The sequence below is a fragment of the Ochotona princeps genome, chromosome 11, assembly GCF_030435755.1.
Source record: "Ochotona princeps isolate mOchPri1 chromosome 11, mOchPri1.hap1, whole genome shotgun sequence".
Taxonomy (NCBI): Eukaryota; Metazoa; Chordata; class Mammalia; order Lagomorpha; family Ochotonidae; genus Ochotona; species Ochotona princeps.
Genome location: NC_080842.1, coordinates 9,132,642 through 9,149,939, shown reverse-complemented (window position 1 = coordinate 9,149,939; position 17,298 = coordinate 9,132,642). Strand labels below are relative to the sequence as shown.

The following is a 17,298-nucleotide window of genomic DNA, read 5'->3' as shown; positions in this document are numbered from 1 at the left end:
CTCATGTCAGAAATGGGTATGGATGAGGATATTTTATCTATGATAGTTATTAAACCATCATTGTACGTTAGGAGCACTTAGCACATCAACCATATTTAAAAATTTTTCTCCAAAGTATAAATCCAAGCACAATTTGTCACTTTTATATTCCCAGAAAATACCAAACTGAAGTCCTCGTAAAGATGCTGCTGTCAGTTAAATGGATAAACTATTAGGTTACCCATAAAAAAAGAGACCCACAGTTAGGGGTCTACTCATGTGTTGAGTTTTATGGCCATCATTTCATTGATGGACCATAGTCGTGACGACATAGACCCAAGTTTGCCATGAATATATGGAGACCTACAAAAAGGTCGCAGTATACATAGAAAGCTCATGTGGATGAATAGAGAGACTCCTTCGATGGCACTCCATGTCTCTAGAGGTCATCGTCAGCCTACACAGGAAAGGACATGAACTGTCTCTTCTGGAGTTACACAGATAGGTCCGGGGGTGATCCACTGTATGCAGGTCAGGATGCCTTACATCTGTGACTCCAAGCTCTTGCTTCTGCATCCGTCATAAAGCATTTCCCTCTTTATTCATACATCCTTTGGGACTTTTCATAAAGAAGAGTTTGAACGGAAGACTCTCTTCTGGCTACATATAAATTTGGGCATTAGCATGCTACATGAGAACTTTTTTTTAACCTGAAGTGATGCTTTTTGAGATTAAACAAACTTTTCCCTGGAATATTCTATAGCTAACTATAAGGGAGAACAGAGGGGAGGAGTTGCCCTTGTTTAAGACCCCTAAGAATGTATTGCATTCCCTTCTTATATTTTTGTTTAGTATTTTTGTATGTAATTTTTATAGAGATACATAGATAAATTTATTGTTTTGAAGTGTGTGAAAACAACAAATAGTTTTTTTTTCATTTTTTTATTAATTACATTGCATTATGTGACACAATTTTATAGGTACTGGGATTCCTCCTACCCCTCCCCAAACCCTCCCTCCATGGTGGATTCCTCCACCTTGTTGCATTACCACAGTTCAAGATCAGTTGAGATTCTTTCATTGCAAGCATATACCAAGCATAGAGTCCAGCATCTTATTGTCCAAATTCAACGGCTTGTTGGAGACACCTGTTTCATGAGAAACCAAATATAATTTTGTATCATGATGATTCTTCCCTGCTTTTTGAAGGTCTAATGTTTTTACTTGTTGAAAGTATGACTTCTTTTAAAGATTTATTTTATTTTTCTTTGAAGGGAAGAATTTCAATGGAGAAGAAAGGGAGGGAAGGAGGGAAGGGGAGAGAGAAAAAGAGATAGAGACAGACAGACAGAGATGGGGATAATGAATAAATGAAAATGCGTGAAAACAGCCTCCATTCATTGTTTCATTCCCTAAATGATTATTTCATTGAAGCTGGGAGTCTGGGCGTTGATCCTCATTTTTCTGACTTTGTATTAACAAGAAACTGACGTCAAAAGCCAGAACTAGGAAGGAAACTCAGACACTCTGCTGTGAGATGTGGTCAAGCACCTGCCCAACATTTGCTTACTTGCTTTAATTTACTGTATGTCAAAGATAATATTGTGGTTATTGTGGTTCAGTTCTCATTTGTATCCCTCACATCTTTTGTTAAGTGCTGGAATGAGCCTTGAAATATCTGTGGAGGAGCCATCTGTGCTGCGGAGTCAGCAAGGGTTAAGATGCTGTGGTGAAAACTTGCCTTGAGCTTTCTAGACCTGGAAGCAGTCCACATGACCAGAAAAGACTGAGATGGGGTTTCTTTAAGGACTGAGTCCACAGGAGGACTGTCAGCATTGAGCTGAGATGAATTTCAATCTAGAGAGAAACACTGTGTGATTCCATTATGGAGACAGACCTCAGTGACAGGACTTCGAGTTGTAGACATTAAGTAGGAGGCCATTCTATAAGTCCCCAGGAAGAAACAATGATGACATGATGACTGTTGCAATGACCTGTGGCTTGCACTCTTGGCAAAAAAAAATGGCCAAAGAAATGATTTTTAGAAAATATGATTTGAGAGAAATTTTATTCTCTGATATACTGATATGGAAGAAAAATCTCTTTATATTATTATTTTAACTTTTTATTATTTGTAAAAAAATAATTTCTTAATTTTATGGTGTTTTGTATTTGTTTTTTGTTTGCTTTTACTCATTTGAAAGACAAAATGAACACAGAGTAGGTAAGGTCAAGATCTTCTATCTACTGATTCACTCCCCTAAATGGCTGGTCAAAGTCACACCTAGGAGCAAGGAACTTTTAAGGGGTCTCCAACATGGGTAACAAGAAACCAAGTACTTCTAGAGGCATTAGTAGGAAGCTACCTCAGAAATCGTGAGTAGGAGAAATTGGAACCAGGCACTTGGGTAGGGCATGCAGACAACATCGTCACAGCTATTCCACAATTTCTACCCTAATTTGTTTGGTTTTCAATGAGCTGTATGTTCATTTATTCCATGCTTACTGGAATGGATCATCATCATCAACTTTAAGCAGAGGTTGAGCTACTTTTATTGTTTTCACTCTTATCATTTGTATTATTAGCTTTCAAAATTATGGAAAATATTTGCCCAGTTTGTTGGCCTAATTTGTATCATATGAAGATAGTTCCTCGTTTAAAGCCAAATCTTCACTTGGGGACTGTGGTCTTGATTTCCCCTTAGGCAAAAGTTATTGAGAAGCGCTTTCTTGGATTTTCAGATGTTGGGATTACGATAGATTTAATCTCCAGGGCTAGTGTGCACAGTGGTTTCTATCGACTGGCTAAGGTAAATTGACTTGTGGGCCAATGGCAGCTGTCTCTCCTTCCTGATCAGCTGTTAGCCAGAAAATATGCCAAGAAAACTGAGGTGGGACATAAGAGACAATCTCTGGAAGCTGAAAAAAATTAGATTGGGTGATTAATCAGAAAACGGACAACTTACTTGCAGCTAAAATCTCAACCAGGCAGATGGTGGAAATGGAACAAAAGCTCTCAGACTTGTTCAAAACCATCTTGTTTTTGCCAGTGGTGTAGGACTGATGGTGTCATTAAAGAGCAAATGCTATTGGCCTTATCGTAAACATCTCATCCCGGATGAAGGTAACATTCCACTCTTAATGTTTGGGGAAATTTTAGATTTACTTATTTCTAACTTATGCACTAAATATAAGACCTTGGGACAGACACCATTCTTGGATTTGTTCATCTTACTTTAAGTTCTCAGGAAGAACTCTGATATTCATTACTTATTTGGTTGTTTGTCAAATAAATAAATGAACAACTACATAGACTCTGTCAATGGAAAATTGCAAATTCTATGTTTCAAGCCAGTAATCAGATATGTTATAAAAATCAGTTCTGGGAAAGGCATTGTGAGTCAAAGACCACCACCTGCCAAATCTGGAACACGTTATTAGAGTGGTGGCTGCTCCACTTCTGATTCAGCTTCTTGCTATTATGCCTGGGAAGGCAAGAGAAAATGGTGCAAGTAAATGAGTTCCTGTTGCCCACATGGAGACCTATAGGTTTTCCTGGTTTCTAGTTTCCACATAACACAGCCCTGGATGTTTTGGACATTTAAGGAATGAACCAGAGAATGGAACCGCTCTGTCTCTCATTCTATCTGCTATTCAAATGAACAGATAAGTAAAATGCTACTTTCAAAAAATCAGTTCCATTGCCTACTCTGGTAAACAGAGCTTGTTGTTTGGGTCTGGGTCTTCATTAATTCCCATATTGTAGGCTGGCCCATGCTTGTACCCTTAGAACCTTCTACAGTTGGTTGTGAGACTGGCTTCTTCATTAGGGTGCTGAAACACTGAGTTTCTGCTGTTCCTTCCTATGGTTTAAGGAACTATTTAGAATTCTCAGAAGGATATTTGGTACCATTCTGTTTTCTTATACCCTGCCTCTTCCAGGGTAAATTTGCATTTTTCATGTCTAAACTCTCTAATAGGTTGGCACTTGGGATAAACATTGAAAGAATGTGGTAGGTTTCCTTTTGGTAAGTAAATTTATTTTTTATAGGGAGGAACAAATAATTGCTGAATTGTCATGTAACAGATGGTCCTTGTTTATTGGTGATCAATTAGAATTCTTTAGATTTAAACACAGCATGAAATGAGGCATCTTATTCTAAAACTGACTCTCCATTAACCTCATGGATGGTGGGCAGAGTGTGACAAAATGACCACTAATGCCTCTGCTTCTGATGAAGTCTCTGTGAAATCACCATCGTGCGTGCTCTCTGTGATAAATTCTGAGTTTTATGTCTCTGGTAAATGACTGTTTTACATGCATTGGTAACAGTAGTGAAATGGTTATTGTTGAACAAGTGGTGGGTCTCATGTGACCAAGATGGCACTAGAGAATGGGCCTGTTGTTTCATGTGCAGGCAGAGAGCTATCAGAACAAGGAAGTCTGGAGTGCCTGATGAAAACAAGGGGCTTGAATGACACCACTTCCACATAGGCAAGGAGAGGGATCAAGCAGTAGAAACTTGCCTCTGAGTCTTCCTTCTGATTTCATGGAAAGGAAACTTGGCATTCGGGATAGGATTCTGGAGGAAGAAAAGTCACTTTCCTGGGAATAATGCTAAGAATAGACCAATTATAAATAAGAATGGTCATCACTCAAAGATGGTGATGAGCACCTACTGAAAGAGTGTAGAGCCTGGCCCAGCACTGTGGCCTAGTGGCTGAAGTCCTCACGTTGATATGTGCTGGGATCCCATGTGGGCACTGGTTCTAATCCCAGCAGCTCTACTTCCCATCCAGCTCCCTAGTTGTGGCCTGGGAAAGCAGTCGGGGACAACCAAAAGCCTTGGGACCCTGCACCCGTGTGGGAGACCTGGAAGAGGTTCCTGGTTCCCGGCATCGGATCGGTGCAGCACCGGCCATTGCATTCACTTGGGGAGTGAATCATCGGATGGAAGATCTTCCTCTCTGTCTCTCCTCCTCTCTGTATATCTGACTTTGTAATAAAAATAAATAAATCTTTAAAAAAAAAAAAGAGTGTAGAGCCTGAATCTATCAGGTGCCTAACCCAGAGCTGAAATGTCCCTTGAATCACTGGAGGAGTGGTGTAAAGCACTCCTGGTAAAGCACTTTGACTGATGTGGCTATCTTTGCTGAAGTCTGTATGAAAGTTAGACACTCTCATTCTTTAAGAGCTTACTAAAATGCAAACTTATTGACTGGGAATCTTTAAAAATCCTACCATCTCTTCTCATTACAAACTACAAGTTCTGAATGTAAGTGTTGATTTTCTGAGTTCCATTTCTGAACAGTTATTGGAATATCATTATCATCAGTGTTCTAATGAAATGACCTAATTGCAGTCACCTCTCTGCTCTTTCCCAGTGTGTTTTTAGAAAATAGGTCAAAGTCAACAAAGTGCTTGGGTTCTTTTCCGGCCTCCAGCTTGCTACGTACTCATTGCCTGAGTGTTACCACATTTACTCAGTAAAAGGGAAAGGCCGTGGAATAAGGCAAAGATCATTCCTGTCCCTCTGTATGTGGGATTCATCCCTCTTCCACACACTATAACCACTCACCTTCCAATTTGGGTAGAGGCTCTTAGATTCCACCATGACATGTCCACATGCCTCTCTCTTCCTGTAGGTGGAGTGGCTGAAAAATGAGGAGCCCATTGACTCTGAGCAAGATGAGAACATCGACACCCGGGCTGACCATAACCTCATCATCAGGCAGGCACGACTGTCTGACTCCGGGAACTACACGTGCATGGCAGCCAACATTGTGGCCAAGAGGAGGAGCCTGTCCGCCACCGTGGTGGTCTATGGTAAGACCAGCCCAAAGGCCAGGAATGGGAAAGTAGGGCAGAAAGCAGGGAAGTAGAGGGCTGTGTGCTTCTTTAAAGCCTTCAATGCTTAGACTGGAAAGGACCTTACGGGTCATGGGCTGCAATGCTTTCCTGCCTCCCCCATGCGGCCGGATAGAACATGACCCATTGCTGTGAATGTGTGCATTCTGATTTTAGGTTTCCATGAGATAGTCCATGACATTCCCAACCTCTCTCTTAAAAATATAATAAAAGAGTGTTGATTCCCCCTCCAGCTGTGTTTATATTTGAAAAAGAGTGGAGGTGAGCAGCTTCTGCTTCCCACTCCTCCCAGACCCCGCTTCCCAGACCTGCTGGCAGCTACTTCCTCTCTTGGCATATGAAATCAATCAAAACCAAATATTCCTGTTTGCTGAGTATCTTAGGACTTGTACAAGAGATATTCCTGCCTATTTAAGTAAAGGCATCCCTGCCACAATAGAAGAGCCTTGGGATTTATTTTTGAAGCACTTAACATCTTAGAAATTCAAATGCTGATATTTTCTTCGTAGACTCTGAATTTTCCAGTGCTTTAGAGATTTGATGATACGTTCTTCCTTTTTTTTTCCTAACTCTGCTGCAGAGCCCTTTCTCTATGTGTCCCTCCTAATACAGTTGAGTGGACCAAGAGGCAGATGAGGTAAGCCCCGCCTTTGCCTCTTGGCAGAGTGGCTCATGGGGCTCTGCAATCACCTGGTCCCCAGACGCCCGACTCACAGCACCTGGCACAGTGGCTTGCACATAGTAGGCAATCAGTAAAAACCTCTCTCCTCTTTTTTCTCCCCTCCCCATTTGTGTCTCTCAGTGAATGGAGGCTGGTCTTCCTGGACAGAGTGGTCAGCCTGCAATGTTCGCTGTGGTAGAGGATGGCAGAAACGTTCCCGGACCTGCACCAACCCAGCTCCTCTCAATGGTGGGGCGTTTTGTGAGGGAATGTCAGTGCAGAAAATAACCTGCACCTCCCTTTGTCCTGGTGAGATATCTGCAGATTCCCTTTTCCCTTCCGATCCACCAACACTAGCAAGCTAGTGTGAGGCCATCAGTATCACTTTCCTTTCCAAAGTCTCCTGCTCCCATGTTCTCAGTCTCGTTCAAGGTGTTACTGTGGAGCTCATTTTATCAGCAAGAACATGGATGAACTACCTCTGTGCAGGATTTTGGGGTATATATTAATTTTTTGCTACACAGAAGGCATTGAGCATTCACCCTCAATAAGCCAAATACTTGGGAATACCAGAATCCTGGAAGTGTTTGGTTGGGGCTAAGCCATCCACTTTTGTCCTTGGGTCTTTCCACTTTGGTGGCATGCATGTATTTGTATAACAGCACGGATGTGGTATGTTGCACAAAAAGAGCAGGTACCTGAAATTTGAGCTATTATCCTGAGAATCCAGCTGTCTTTACAACACAGCTGGAAGAAATCTCTCACTGTTACATCAGTCTGCAGTTTCCATATGGGCTATGCTTGCTTTCTTTTATGGAGAAATCCTATTTACCAAATATGGCTTTTGTAAGTCCTTTTGTTCATCTCTGACTGGCTGTGTCCCACTTCATACAATGAGAAATAGATGGGCTGGAAGATGACTCTCTCTGTGGAAACCTATCCTTCCACTGAGGAAGCATTTGGTCCTGAGTCTCACATGAAACATTCGCTACAAGGACACTCACAGCTAATATGAAGGTGCTCTCAGGCTACATAGTCTTGGAGATTCCTTTTGGACTCAGGTTCAGTACCATTTATTGAGTGCTTACTATGTGCCAAGTACTGTGCAAGATGCTTATTGAATTGCAACACTGAACTCTGTGTTGAGAGTTTTATCATTCCCCAGTCAACAGAAATGATAAAATGAAGCTAACTAATTTGCCTACTTTGCTCAGCCAATAAATTGATAGATGACATGATAAGGACGCTGAAATTTTATAGCCAAGTTCATTTTTTAATCCTATTCTTTGGTTAATTGCTTAAGATTAAAAACTGTAATATCTTAACCCACATAAGCGTGGTTGAACTATTCCTAGGAGGTCACAAAACAATTGCCTCAAACATCTGCCATATTCTCTGGGGTGGACTTTTACTAGAATTAAATCCAGCTTGTTCATTTCTACATAGAGCAGCAATCCATGATCCAAGAAATTCTATTTATGTAAGTCCTGGTGTCTTGGGGTTTGACTGACCTCTTTTAGTTGAATGGTGGTGGTATAGTTAGGTTTAAAGGCATATTGTTCAAAGGATTTTAGGGCATAAGGATAGTTCATCTTGCTATCTGTTACCAACTGTCAACCCGCAAGGAAGTGGTTGGTTACTTACAGCCACTGCACACTGTCCACCTAAGACGTACTTGGAAATGAAAGCATGGGAAAGAACTGATAAAGGCCGTATTAGGCAACCTTGGGTACTGGTGATTCAAATGCTTGCCTAAATTCAGTAATTGTCCTCATCCTTAGATAGCAAGAGATTGTACCACTGTTGCTCTTAGAGAATCTCTTTAGAAAGGACGTTGTGAAGAGAAAAATCAATGGGCTTGTTATTTTGTTTCGGTTGTATTGGTGATTTCTTTAAAATTTAGCTCAAAGAGAAACATCAGCCTTGGGGTGAGTCTCCTGGCTCCTGCCTCATTCATCCTAATGATGGCTTTTTGTTTCCCTTTCAAGTGGATGGGAGCTGGGAACTGTGGAGCGAATGGTCGGTCTGCAGCCCCGAGTGTGAGCACCTGCGCATCCGAGAGTGTACTGCACCTGCTCCAAGAAACGGGGGCAAATTCTGTGAGGGTCTGAGCCAGGAGTCTGAAAACTGCACAGATGGTCTCTGCATTCTAGGTAACTTCTCTTTGACATCCCCAGTGTCGTTCACAATATCCACATCTTCATGTATTTCAGAAGAGTACGTCATCATTCATTCAGTTATGTTTGTTAGCCGAATCCTGGTTCAACAACAACAAAGAAAAATGGTGGAAATTGCAGAAAAAAGTTTTCAGTAGATGGGGAGTAATTTTGAATGCTTAATTAATATTGGTTTTGAAAGACATATACACTCTTGATGTATCATGTTTTAAAGGAAATGGTTTAAGGAAAAATTTTTAGACTTTCCACTTAAGATAAAAGATTTTTGTTTTTCCCTGTGAGTCAAATTCTGATACTGATCACTGTATTTTTAGAGCTGGCCCAGAATTTTTGCAGTCCTACAAAGCATTTGATAAATCTGGAGTGGCCATAGTGATGTGGCAAGGCACATGTGTATGAAAGCTGCTGTTATACATGGAGAGGGAAGGAACTGGGTGCTGGGAGCACATTGGACTGGCAGACTGGGAAATAGAATATACCACTCAGACCTCCCAAATGTTGGTCTTAGTGCTGAAATGACACTATTGCCATGTTCAAATAGCTGTCTGCTTGATCTAGAAAGACTGAAGGGTGAAAGAGACTCAAAGAAGGGCAGTTTATTTTATTTTATTTTTATTGCAAAGTCAGATATAGAGAGGAGGAGAGACAGAGAGGAAGATCTTCCATCTGATGATTCACTCCCCAAGTGAATGCAACAGCTGGTGCTGAGCTGATCTGAAGCCAGGAGCCAGGAGCCAGGAGCCAGGAACTTTTTCTGGGTCTCCTACTTGGGTGCAGGGTCCCAAGGATTTGGGCCGTCTTGACTGCTTTCCCAGGCCACAAGCAGGAGGCTGCATGGGAAGTAGAGCTGCCGGGACTAGAATCAGTGCCCATATGGGATCCCAATGCATTCAAGGCGAGGACTTTAGCTGCTAGGCCACAGTGCTGGGCCCGAAGGGCAGTTTTTGATTAGGTACTGTCCACTAATAGTCTTGGACCTTCTGCCTTATGTCTCTGCCCGAAGGTACCAAAAGCCAATGGAAAACACAATATCTGTGAGCTTTTCGCAGCACAGAGTAGGTCTTCAGTCAGCATGAGTCCCTCCTCTGCTGCCATGCTTGGGTGAGCTGAATGCAGTGATGTTTCTAGGGTCTTTGGAAACATGAGACTGAAGCTGCATGAAGAGCCTTGAAAAGGTAGAAAAGGGAATTAAAACAGAAGTTTGTTTTGGTGTTAAAAAAAAAAAGAAAATGTTGAAGTCCATGTATGCAAGGGGACTTCAAAAGTTTCGTGAAAATTCATATTATGAAAAAAAATTTCCTGACTCTGAAGGATTTTTATATCACAACATACAGCATTCAGCCTCTTATTTCTATGAAATAACTCTGTGGTTAACATACGTTCAAATGATTAATGTATATAAATGATCATTATGTATGTTACCTGAAACTTGGTATCCATCCCCTATGCCAAATTATCAGAATAATGATAAGGTTTTGGGGAAGACAACGGAGAATGTTGAGCTATCAACAGATCAGAGGGTAGCAAGTCACTGGGTCTCAGGAGCTGCCACTTTGTGGGGGAGAGTGTTTTGGGGTTTTTAAAAAGCTACGTGAGAAGGGTTACTGGTATGGTAAAACTGCAAAGGAGTCGGAGGTCTCTACTGTCAGGCGCCAAGGCCTATCCCTGGATCCATGGCCATGCATCACTTCTGTATCATCATGGAGGTCACAGAATTATGTGGGTGGTGAGATTCAGCCTAGTCTGACCAGGCCATCCTGCTCTGCAAAAGAAGTTGAGATAAGGAACGAGGCCACCATGTGGGCTCTCAGAAGCCACTAGTCCAGCCCTGAAGCAGTCATTGTCCAGGTTTACATTCAGCCTTAATAGTTAAAATAGTTTATATATGTGATTTTATGCCTGGTTACACTAACAGGCCACGTCATGCCTGTATTTATGAGTATTCGTAAATGAGTACCCTGTATGTCATAGGTACAATGCAGGAAATATTGAATACATCCAAAAATTTGGTGGGTAAATGGAATTAAAAGATGTTTACTTTGATGCAATGACATTTTGAAATACATACAAGTTTTCCATGATATGCAACTTCTATAAACTCTTTGAAGCCCCTAATGAAAAAGAACCTTGCTTCTGTTTCAGTGATGAAAAGGCAGTGTTAGTTTTGCATTTACCCATTTCATTTCCCACTTCAGCATGGTTCTCGACAGCAACCATTTAGCTTCAAACGGCCTTACCCCTTCCTAAGTGGAAGAAAGCTTTATTACAGATTCCGGAGCAAGATACTTCAGGAAATGTGCTTCTGTGCACTCTTAAATACCACTAGACTTTTCTGATACAGACTTTAAAAAGGATTCACTTACTTAATTTGAAAGGCAGCACTACAGACAGAAGAAAGATATTCCATCCACTGGTTCACTCCCCAAATATCCACAATGACTGGAGTTGGGCCAATCTGTGGCCAGGAGCCAGAAGATTCTTACAGGTCTCCCATGTAGGTACAGGAGTGCAAGGACTTGAGACAGCCTCCACTGCCATCTCAGACCATAACAGGGAGCTGGAATGGGAAGTGAAGCATCTGGGACTAGAACTGATGCTTGTATGGGATGCCAGCACTCTCAAGTAGATCGTTAACCTGTTGGCAGCTGAAACATACCTTTGGGATATGACCATTTTATATTATCAAGGTCATGCTTTTAAAATTGATAGGACTTTGAATTTCTACTGGAGGACAGTTGTGTATATTATTTAGTGGAACTTAGAGAATTACAAATTGAAGACAGTGGTGAGCTTTTATTGTAAAGTAGGTTATCAAATATGTGAGTATTATTTGTGTTTATTTTGTGATATAGACATTTATCAATAGAGTAAGGGTGCTGTTTGTGGTTGAAGAAATTATTAACACTGCAAGTGCACTATCCATCCAGCTATGTTTCCCACTAAGATGCCTTATTAGGATTCTCCCAAGTAACAGAGCCAATAGGATACTAGGAGTAGTTGGGAGAAGTGGAAAGAAATAACCGATGGAGAGATATTTGGGGATGCTTATTATATAAGCATTTATTCATGCAATAATGAAGTCTGGCAAGTTCACAATATACACAGCCCATGTATTATTTCTTATCCAAAGGTTGAAGGCTGCTATAGAACCAGATAGACCCAATGCCTTAGAAGAAGTGTATTGTGAAATAAAATTCTTTCTTAGTTCTGGATAAGTTTTATTCTCCTCAGGTCTTCAGCTGATTAAAAGAGGCCCATAAACATTTCTATTTTAAGTGCTAGGCTCATCCATAAGTACTCCCACAGACACAGTAAAAACAGTGTCTAACTAAATATCTGGATACTGCATGTCCCAGTCAAATGGAAGCATTACAGATGCATATGTATCTGTGAACTTGAGTAAAATTGCTCATGGTCATAGTCCAAGAAATGGCTTTAGGCATTTAGTTACTCAATGAATACTTCCTATGACATGATCCATGAATGGTTTTATATGCACTTGAATAATAAGTATGTTGTTTATGTTTTGCTATAATGGAAATAGCTAGAAAATTGAAGCTTGGCATATGTTCAGTGTTGAAGCTAGCTCTCACATAGCTTGAACACAGGTTCAAGCTCTCACGTAGGTTGAAAATGCCACATGAGCCTGTCCTTTCTTTTGTATCTATCCATTCCTTTTCCCAGTTCAGCATGGTGCTCTATGCTCCTTGCTTTCATAACACACATATCTTCCAAATTTCCCTGGAGATTTTGGAATGCTACGTTGATTAAACGTTTTGAGGGAGGGAAGATGAAATCCATAAAATGATAGAAGTAAATGTCAGTGGGCTAAGGGTGTGCTTATAAGGGTGTAACAGGAGTATATGTGCTGTCTTTTTAGATATAGTGACTGCCAGTATCAACAGAATTGAATACCATTTCACTGCTTATGCAGGAAGCAATGAAAGCAATTCTGTTAAATGATGCCAACAGTATTCTGTACTTCCCGTTCTCTGTTGCAGTGCTCCTGGTGAAAATAGCTATGCTGTAAGGGTAGAGCTCCAAGGAAAGCTAGCTTAGATTAAAATAGCACTTGGCAATGGTTTTATGGAGAAGTAGCTTTGTGGAAGGATCTAGGTCATATTACATTTTGGGAATTTCTTTCATCCTCTTTATTTCCCTCTATGGCACACATGACCTGAAAGCAGTTCCTCAATTCCCACCTTCCCTTGCAGCTTTTACAGTGACATTGGTTGGCTCTTGGATGACCTACAATTCTCTGATTTTATTTAACCTTCAACAAAGCATCTGGATTTCCTTTGTTGTCCCTGAGGGCTGCATTTCTCTTAGAGATGGAGCTGCCAGCTCTGAAGGATCACTTTAATATTTGGGTGTGATTGTTGCTAGGTCAGTTGTGACCGGAGCCCAGAACCTTAGTGTTACACTATCACAGCTGGCCACACCTAAATGCTCTCAAAAAGAAAATAAATGCCCTGTGACTGGTAAGAGTGAGATTGAATGGGTTTCACCAATACCAGTGAGTCTACAGATTCAAACTGCAAGTGCAAACAAAGCATCCGATGTCTTTACACCAGAGAGCTGGTTTTTGGGGGACAGGTAACTATGTGCTGGGACTTTCAAGAAGCAAGAAGCTGCAGGTCTGCGTTTTCAGGGATTGGGCAGCAGAATCGATGGTTTTCTGACCATTGCCTTTTCTACTTGCAGAGCATGGATGCTTTAAGACTCTGAGACTCATAGCCCAAAATGAACAACTTGCACTTGCCACATTGGCAGGAGCAAAAGAGTGAAAACAGGGGGATCCTGTGATAACAGTTTGATCCTGAGGAATAGGGTGGACCTGCCCCCTCTGCCTGTCTGCCAAAAGATTTAAAGAAACCGAAAGACTCTGATTTGAGGAGATTAGATAGATCATCCTCAGAAAGGATTAGTTCCTAGAGATGTTAAGAGTGACTAAAGCCACTGAAATGCCCCAGGGGCCAGAAACAGAGAGGAAATCTTCCAGGCTGAGCTATCTGAGAGCTAATCTCCACTTCTTGTTGAGATGGAACACAGGTCAGCTCAACACTGATGGTTCAGAAAACTGAAATATCAGTTAAATGGTAGTTTGTTTTCATTTCTGATGGACACATGGATAAGAAAAACTGGGACTGACAATTTGAAAACCTTATTCAGGATGAAGATAGCTATAAAATTGCTGGTTTGTATAAACACCCCCAGTTGCTCTAATAATCTAACCACATTGTGTATTTAATGATCTACTTAAATAACCTGCAGAAAGCACCTGATAAGGGGAACCTGCAATCAGATGAAACTAAGAGTTGCTTTGTTAGGCACTTTCTCCTGGACCATTGAGAACCCCATTGTTATCCATTACAGTCATTGCCTGGATCACTTCGCTGCTTTTCCTAGGGCACTGAGTAAGAGACATTTTAACCTGGACACAGTTCTCAGTGCACACAAATAGTTCTTCTGGTTTTTTTGGGGGGGAGGGGTTGTTTGTTTTTCATCTATGCTAGTGGTTTTATGGGCATACCTATTTTGTACGTAGAATTAGAAATAGTTGGATGTCCCTTTACCAAAACAAAACTCATTGATTCCTTTCTCTGAGCAGATTCAGGAGTAAACTTGACTCATCTTTAAAGTTTTTGACAGATAAATTCCTATTCCAGAACCAGCTGCACCACACAATTGTTTAATTATAATAGAGTGAAACTCTACATAGCAAAGGAATGCAAATGGCATCAGCAAGATGACAGACTAGTACTGTGGGTTCTTAGTTGAGCTATGAGTGGTTTTCCTGTGTGCTGATTCTCCCACATGGTTTGAATTTCCATTTCTTTTCTAGGGCATAGTAGATGCTTCATGATACATACATATTTTTTCTGGAAATACACAGGAGCTTCTTTTCTGAATAACAAATAATAGATTAATTCAGAGTTGCTGTCATGTGTGCTGCACGGTGAATGTGGATATAATACTGCAGGTCTAGACACACGTAGAATCATAAGCAGCTTCGCAGCTAGCTCTCCCTCTTGCCACAAGAAAGGCTTCCCTGTGGCAATACCCCCATAGGAAGACCAGTGAGTACTACTGGTGACAGAGTTTGGAGTAGCTCAGAATGGAAGTTTTCATTGTGTTAAATAAAAAAATACAGCGGTGACTTCTCTACACACACAGGTCTTAATAAAGGCTTACCAGACACTTCTACAAAGCCGAAACTGTCATGCCTCTACCTTGGGATAAGATATTATTTCAGTCAGGTTCCATATCCTGAGTGGAGTTACGTGAAAAGAGGACAACACATGACAACATGTTGCCGAGTTTCTCTCTGTTGTTACTGAACCATTGTAGACTTTTCTGTCCTTCTGTCTTGCTCATAAAAAGACGAAGTCAGCTGTTTCTGAACATAATCCCTTTGCAGAATGAGGATTGGTCTCCACACGGATCAGTAATAGATGCACATTTTATGTGCTACGGAAAGGCTGTGGCATCCTTACCAACCAACTCTGAAGCACTTCGGCTGCCTTTGATCATTCAAGAAATTTTCCTTTTGTCACCACTTGTTCTCTATTTCCTCATGATTCATAGCTCCTAGTGTGTAATCAGGATAGTCTCCTAAGTAACCGTGGCCTTCTCAGCTAACAGATGAAGCCCGTCCCCTGCCTGCAGGCCTTCCATCCCCTGCTTCCTGTTCCTGTCCATTTACCCTCAGCACTTGCTTTCCCACTCTGTGCATGTTCTTTTAGTAGAATTAGATGAACGTGCATGTTTTGAGAAATATCATCTTTAGAAGTTATTTATTGAAGGCTCTCCTTGTTAACTCTGTCCATTTTATGATAGGAACCAAAATTAAACATCTCTACTGTAACAGGAAGGACTTTCAAACCAAACTTGAACAGAGTTTACAAATTTCCAGATCCTAGAGAGCAAATTGACAAAACCTAGTATTAAAAATCCTGAGAACTCAAGAAATCTTAAGCAAACAAAATGAGAACAAGGCGCTGACAGTATAAGCTGGAGACAAGAGTCTGTTGAAAAGTTTAAGAATGCATATTACAGAAATGAGTCTTAGTCTGGTCAGAATGCAAACCCGTTACATAGACAAGGCCAGTTTGCAGACGGTTCCTTGAGAGACACAGGCGGGGCAGTGGCCCTGGACTAGAGATTGGGAAAAGCTAAATGTGGAGCTTCTGGGAGGTTGGCCCAGGTGCACATTGGCTGTTTAGAAGATACAGCACAGGCTTGAGAGCTTCCCAGGATTCTCACGTGGAACTCAAGCCTCTTGTATTCAAGAGATTGGACATGGCCAGGCACCTAGCAGTGGGAGAAAGGAATGAAGTCCGTTGAACTTGAACATTCATCTTATACAGGGGTGAGGAACACCCAGCCCGTGAGTGTCATTTGATATGCAAGGGTCATTTGATATGACCCTTGCAAGATTAGCAGGCTAATTTTTTTTTTTTTTTTTTTTTTTTTTTTTTTAGATTTATTCATTTTTATTACAGCCAGATATACACAGAGGAGGAGAGACAGAGAGAAAGATCTTCCATCCGGTGATTCACTCCCCAAGTGAGCCGCAACGGGCCGATGCGCGCCGATCCGATGCCGGGAACCTGGAACCTCTTCCGGGTCTCCCACGTGGGTGCAGTGTCCCAATGCATTGGGCTGTCCTCAACTGCTTTCCCAGGCCACAAGCAGGGAGTTGGATGGGAAGTGGAGCTGCCGGGATTAGAACCGGCGCCCATATGGGATCCCGGGGCTTTCAAGGCGAGGACTTTAGCCGCTAGGCCACGCCGCCGGGCCCGAGCAGGCTAATTTTTAAGTTGAGAGTTTTGTGTGGGCCATGGATGATACTGTTGATGTTCCTTGGTAGCAAAAAGAATCGGGACTCTGCACTTTGATCTGATTATAACACAATGATGATTAATTTGCTCACCTATATAATAAATATAACAGTATCTGTAATAAAAATGTGCTTTCAGAGACAGGATGATGAACTAATGTAACACATTTTCTATGGTAGGATATTGGTATAATTGTAAGAACTGTGTGTGTGCACATGCAAAAATCTTATTCTAATAAAGGGAATTCTGTGGCATAAGAGAAAACTTTCTGATGATCTGTTAAACTATCAATAGTCTGACACTTTAGCTGTTTTGTTAAACATTTGCTAATATATCTGCTTAATAGAATGTTCCTAATAAAATTAAAAGGCTTATTATTAAAAAATCTGTAAGAGCCACAAAATAAATTCTTCATACAAACCAATTAGAGGAAACAATTCGAAGAACAATGTCAGTTGTGGGAAAAACAGAGTTTAGAGAATGTGCAAATTTTCTGTCACATGAAGGTTTCACTACCCTTCTCCAAGTCTGTGGCCCATTGCAGATACAATAAGAACCTAGCAGAAATACCTGGCCCAGAAATGTGCAACTTTCATGAGCTTGTGGTACAGTGCATTCTGCCTAGAATCTACTCCAGATGTTCAGCTCCATCCCAGGCACACTCACTTGACTCCAAAGCACTCCCAGAGCTCAGTCCGTGCTGGACAGGAGAGGCCCTCTCCACCTGTTAGTGTCAGAGCAGGACCAGTTTGAGCCATATATGCAATT

General features: G+C 41.3%; 1 protein-coding gene across 1 annotated transcript in view; it reads left to right on the top strand.

The window, feature by feature from the left end:
• UNC5D (unc-5 netrin receptor D) overlaps positions 1-17,298 on the top strand; it is a 543,052-nt gene that overhangs the window by 428,939 nt on the left and 96,815 nt on the right. Inside the window, exons 5-7 of the mRNA XM_004592710.2 lie at positions 5,626-5,806; positions 6,651-6,818; positions 8,498-8,662. Of these exons, the coding sequence (XP_004592767.1) occupies positions 5,626-5,806; positions 6,651-6,818; positions 8,498-8,662 (514 nt within the window). The remainder of the gene's footprint in view (positions 1-5,625; positions 5,807-6,650; positions 6,819-8,497; positions 8,663-17,298) is intronic.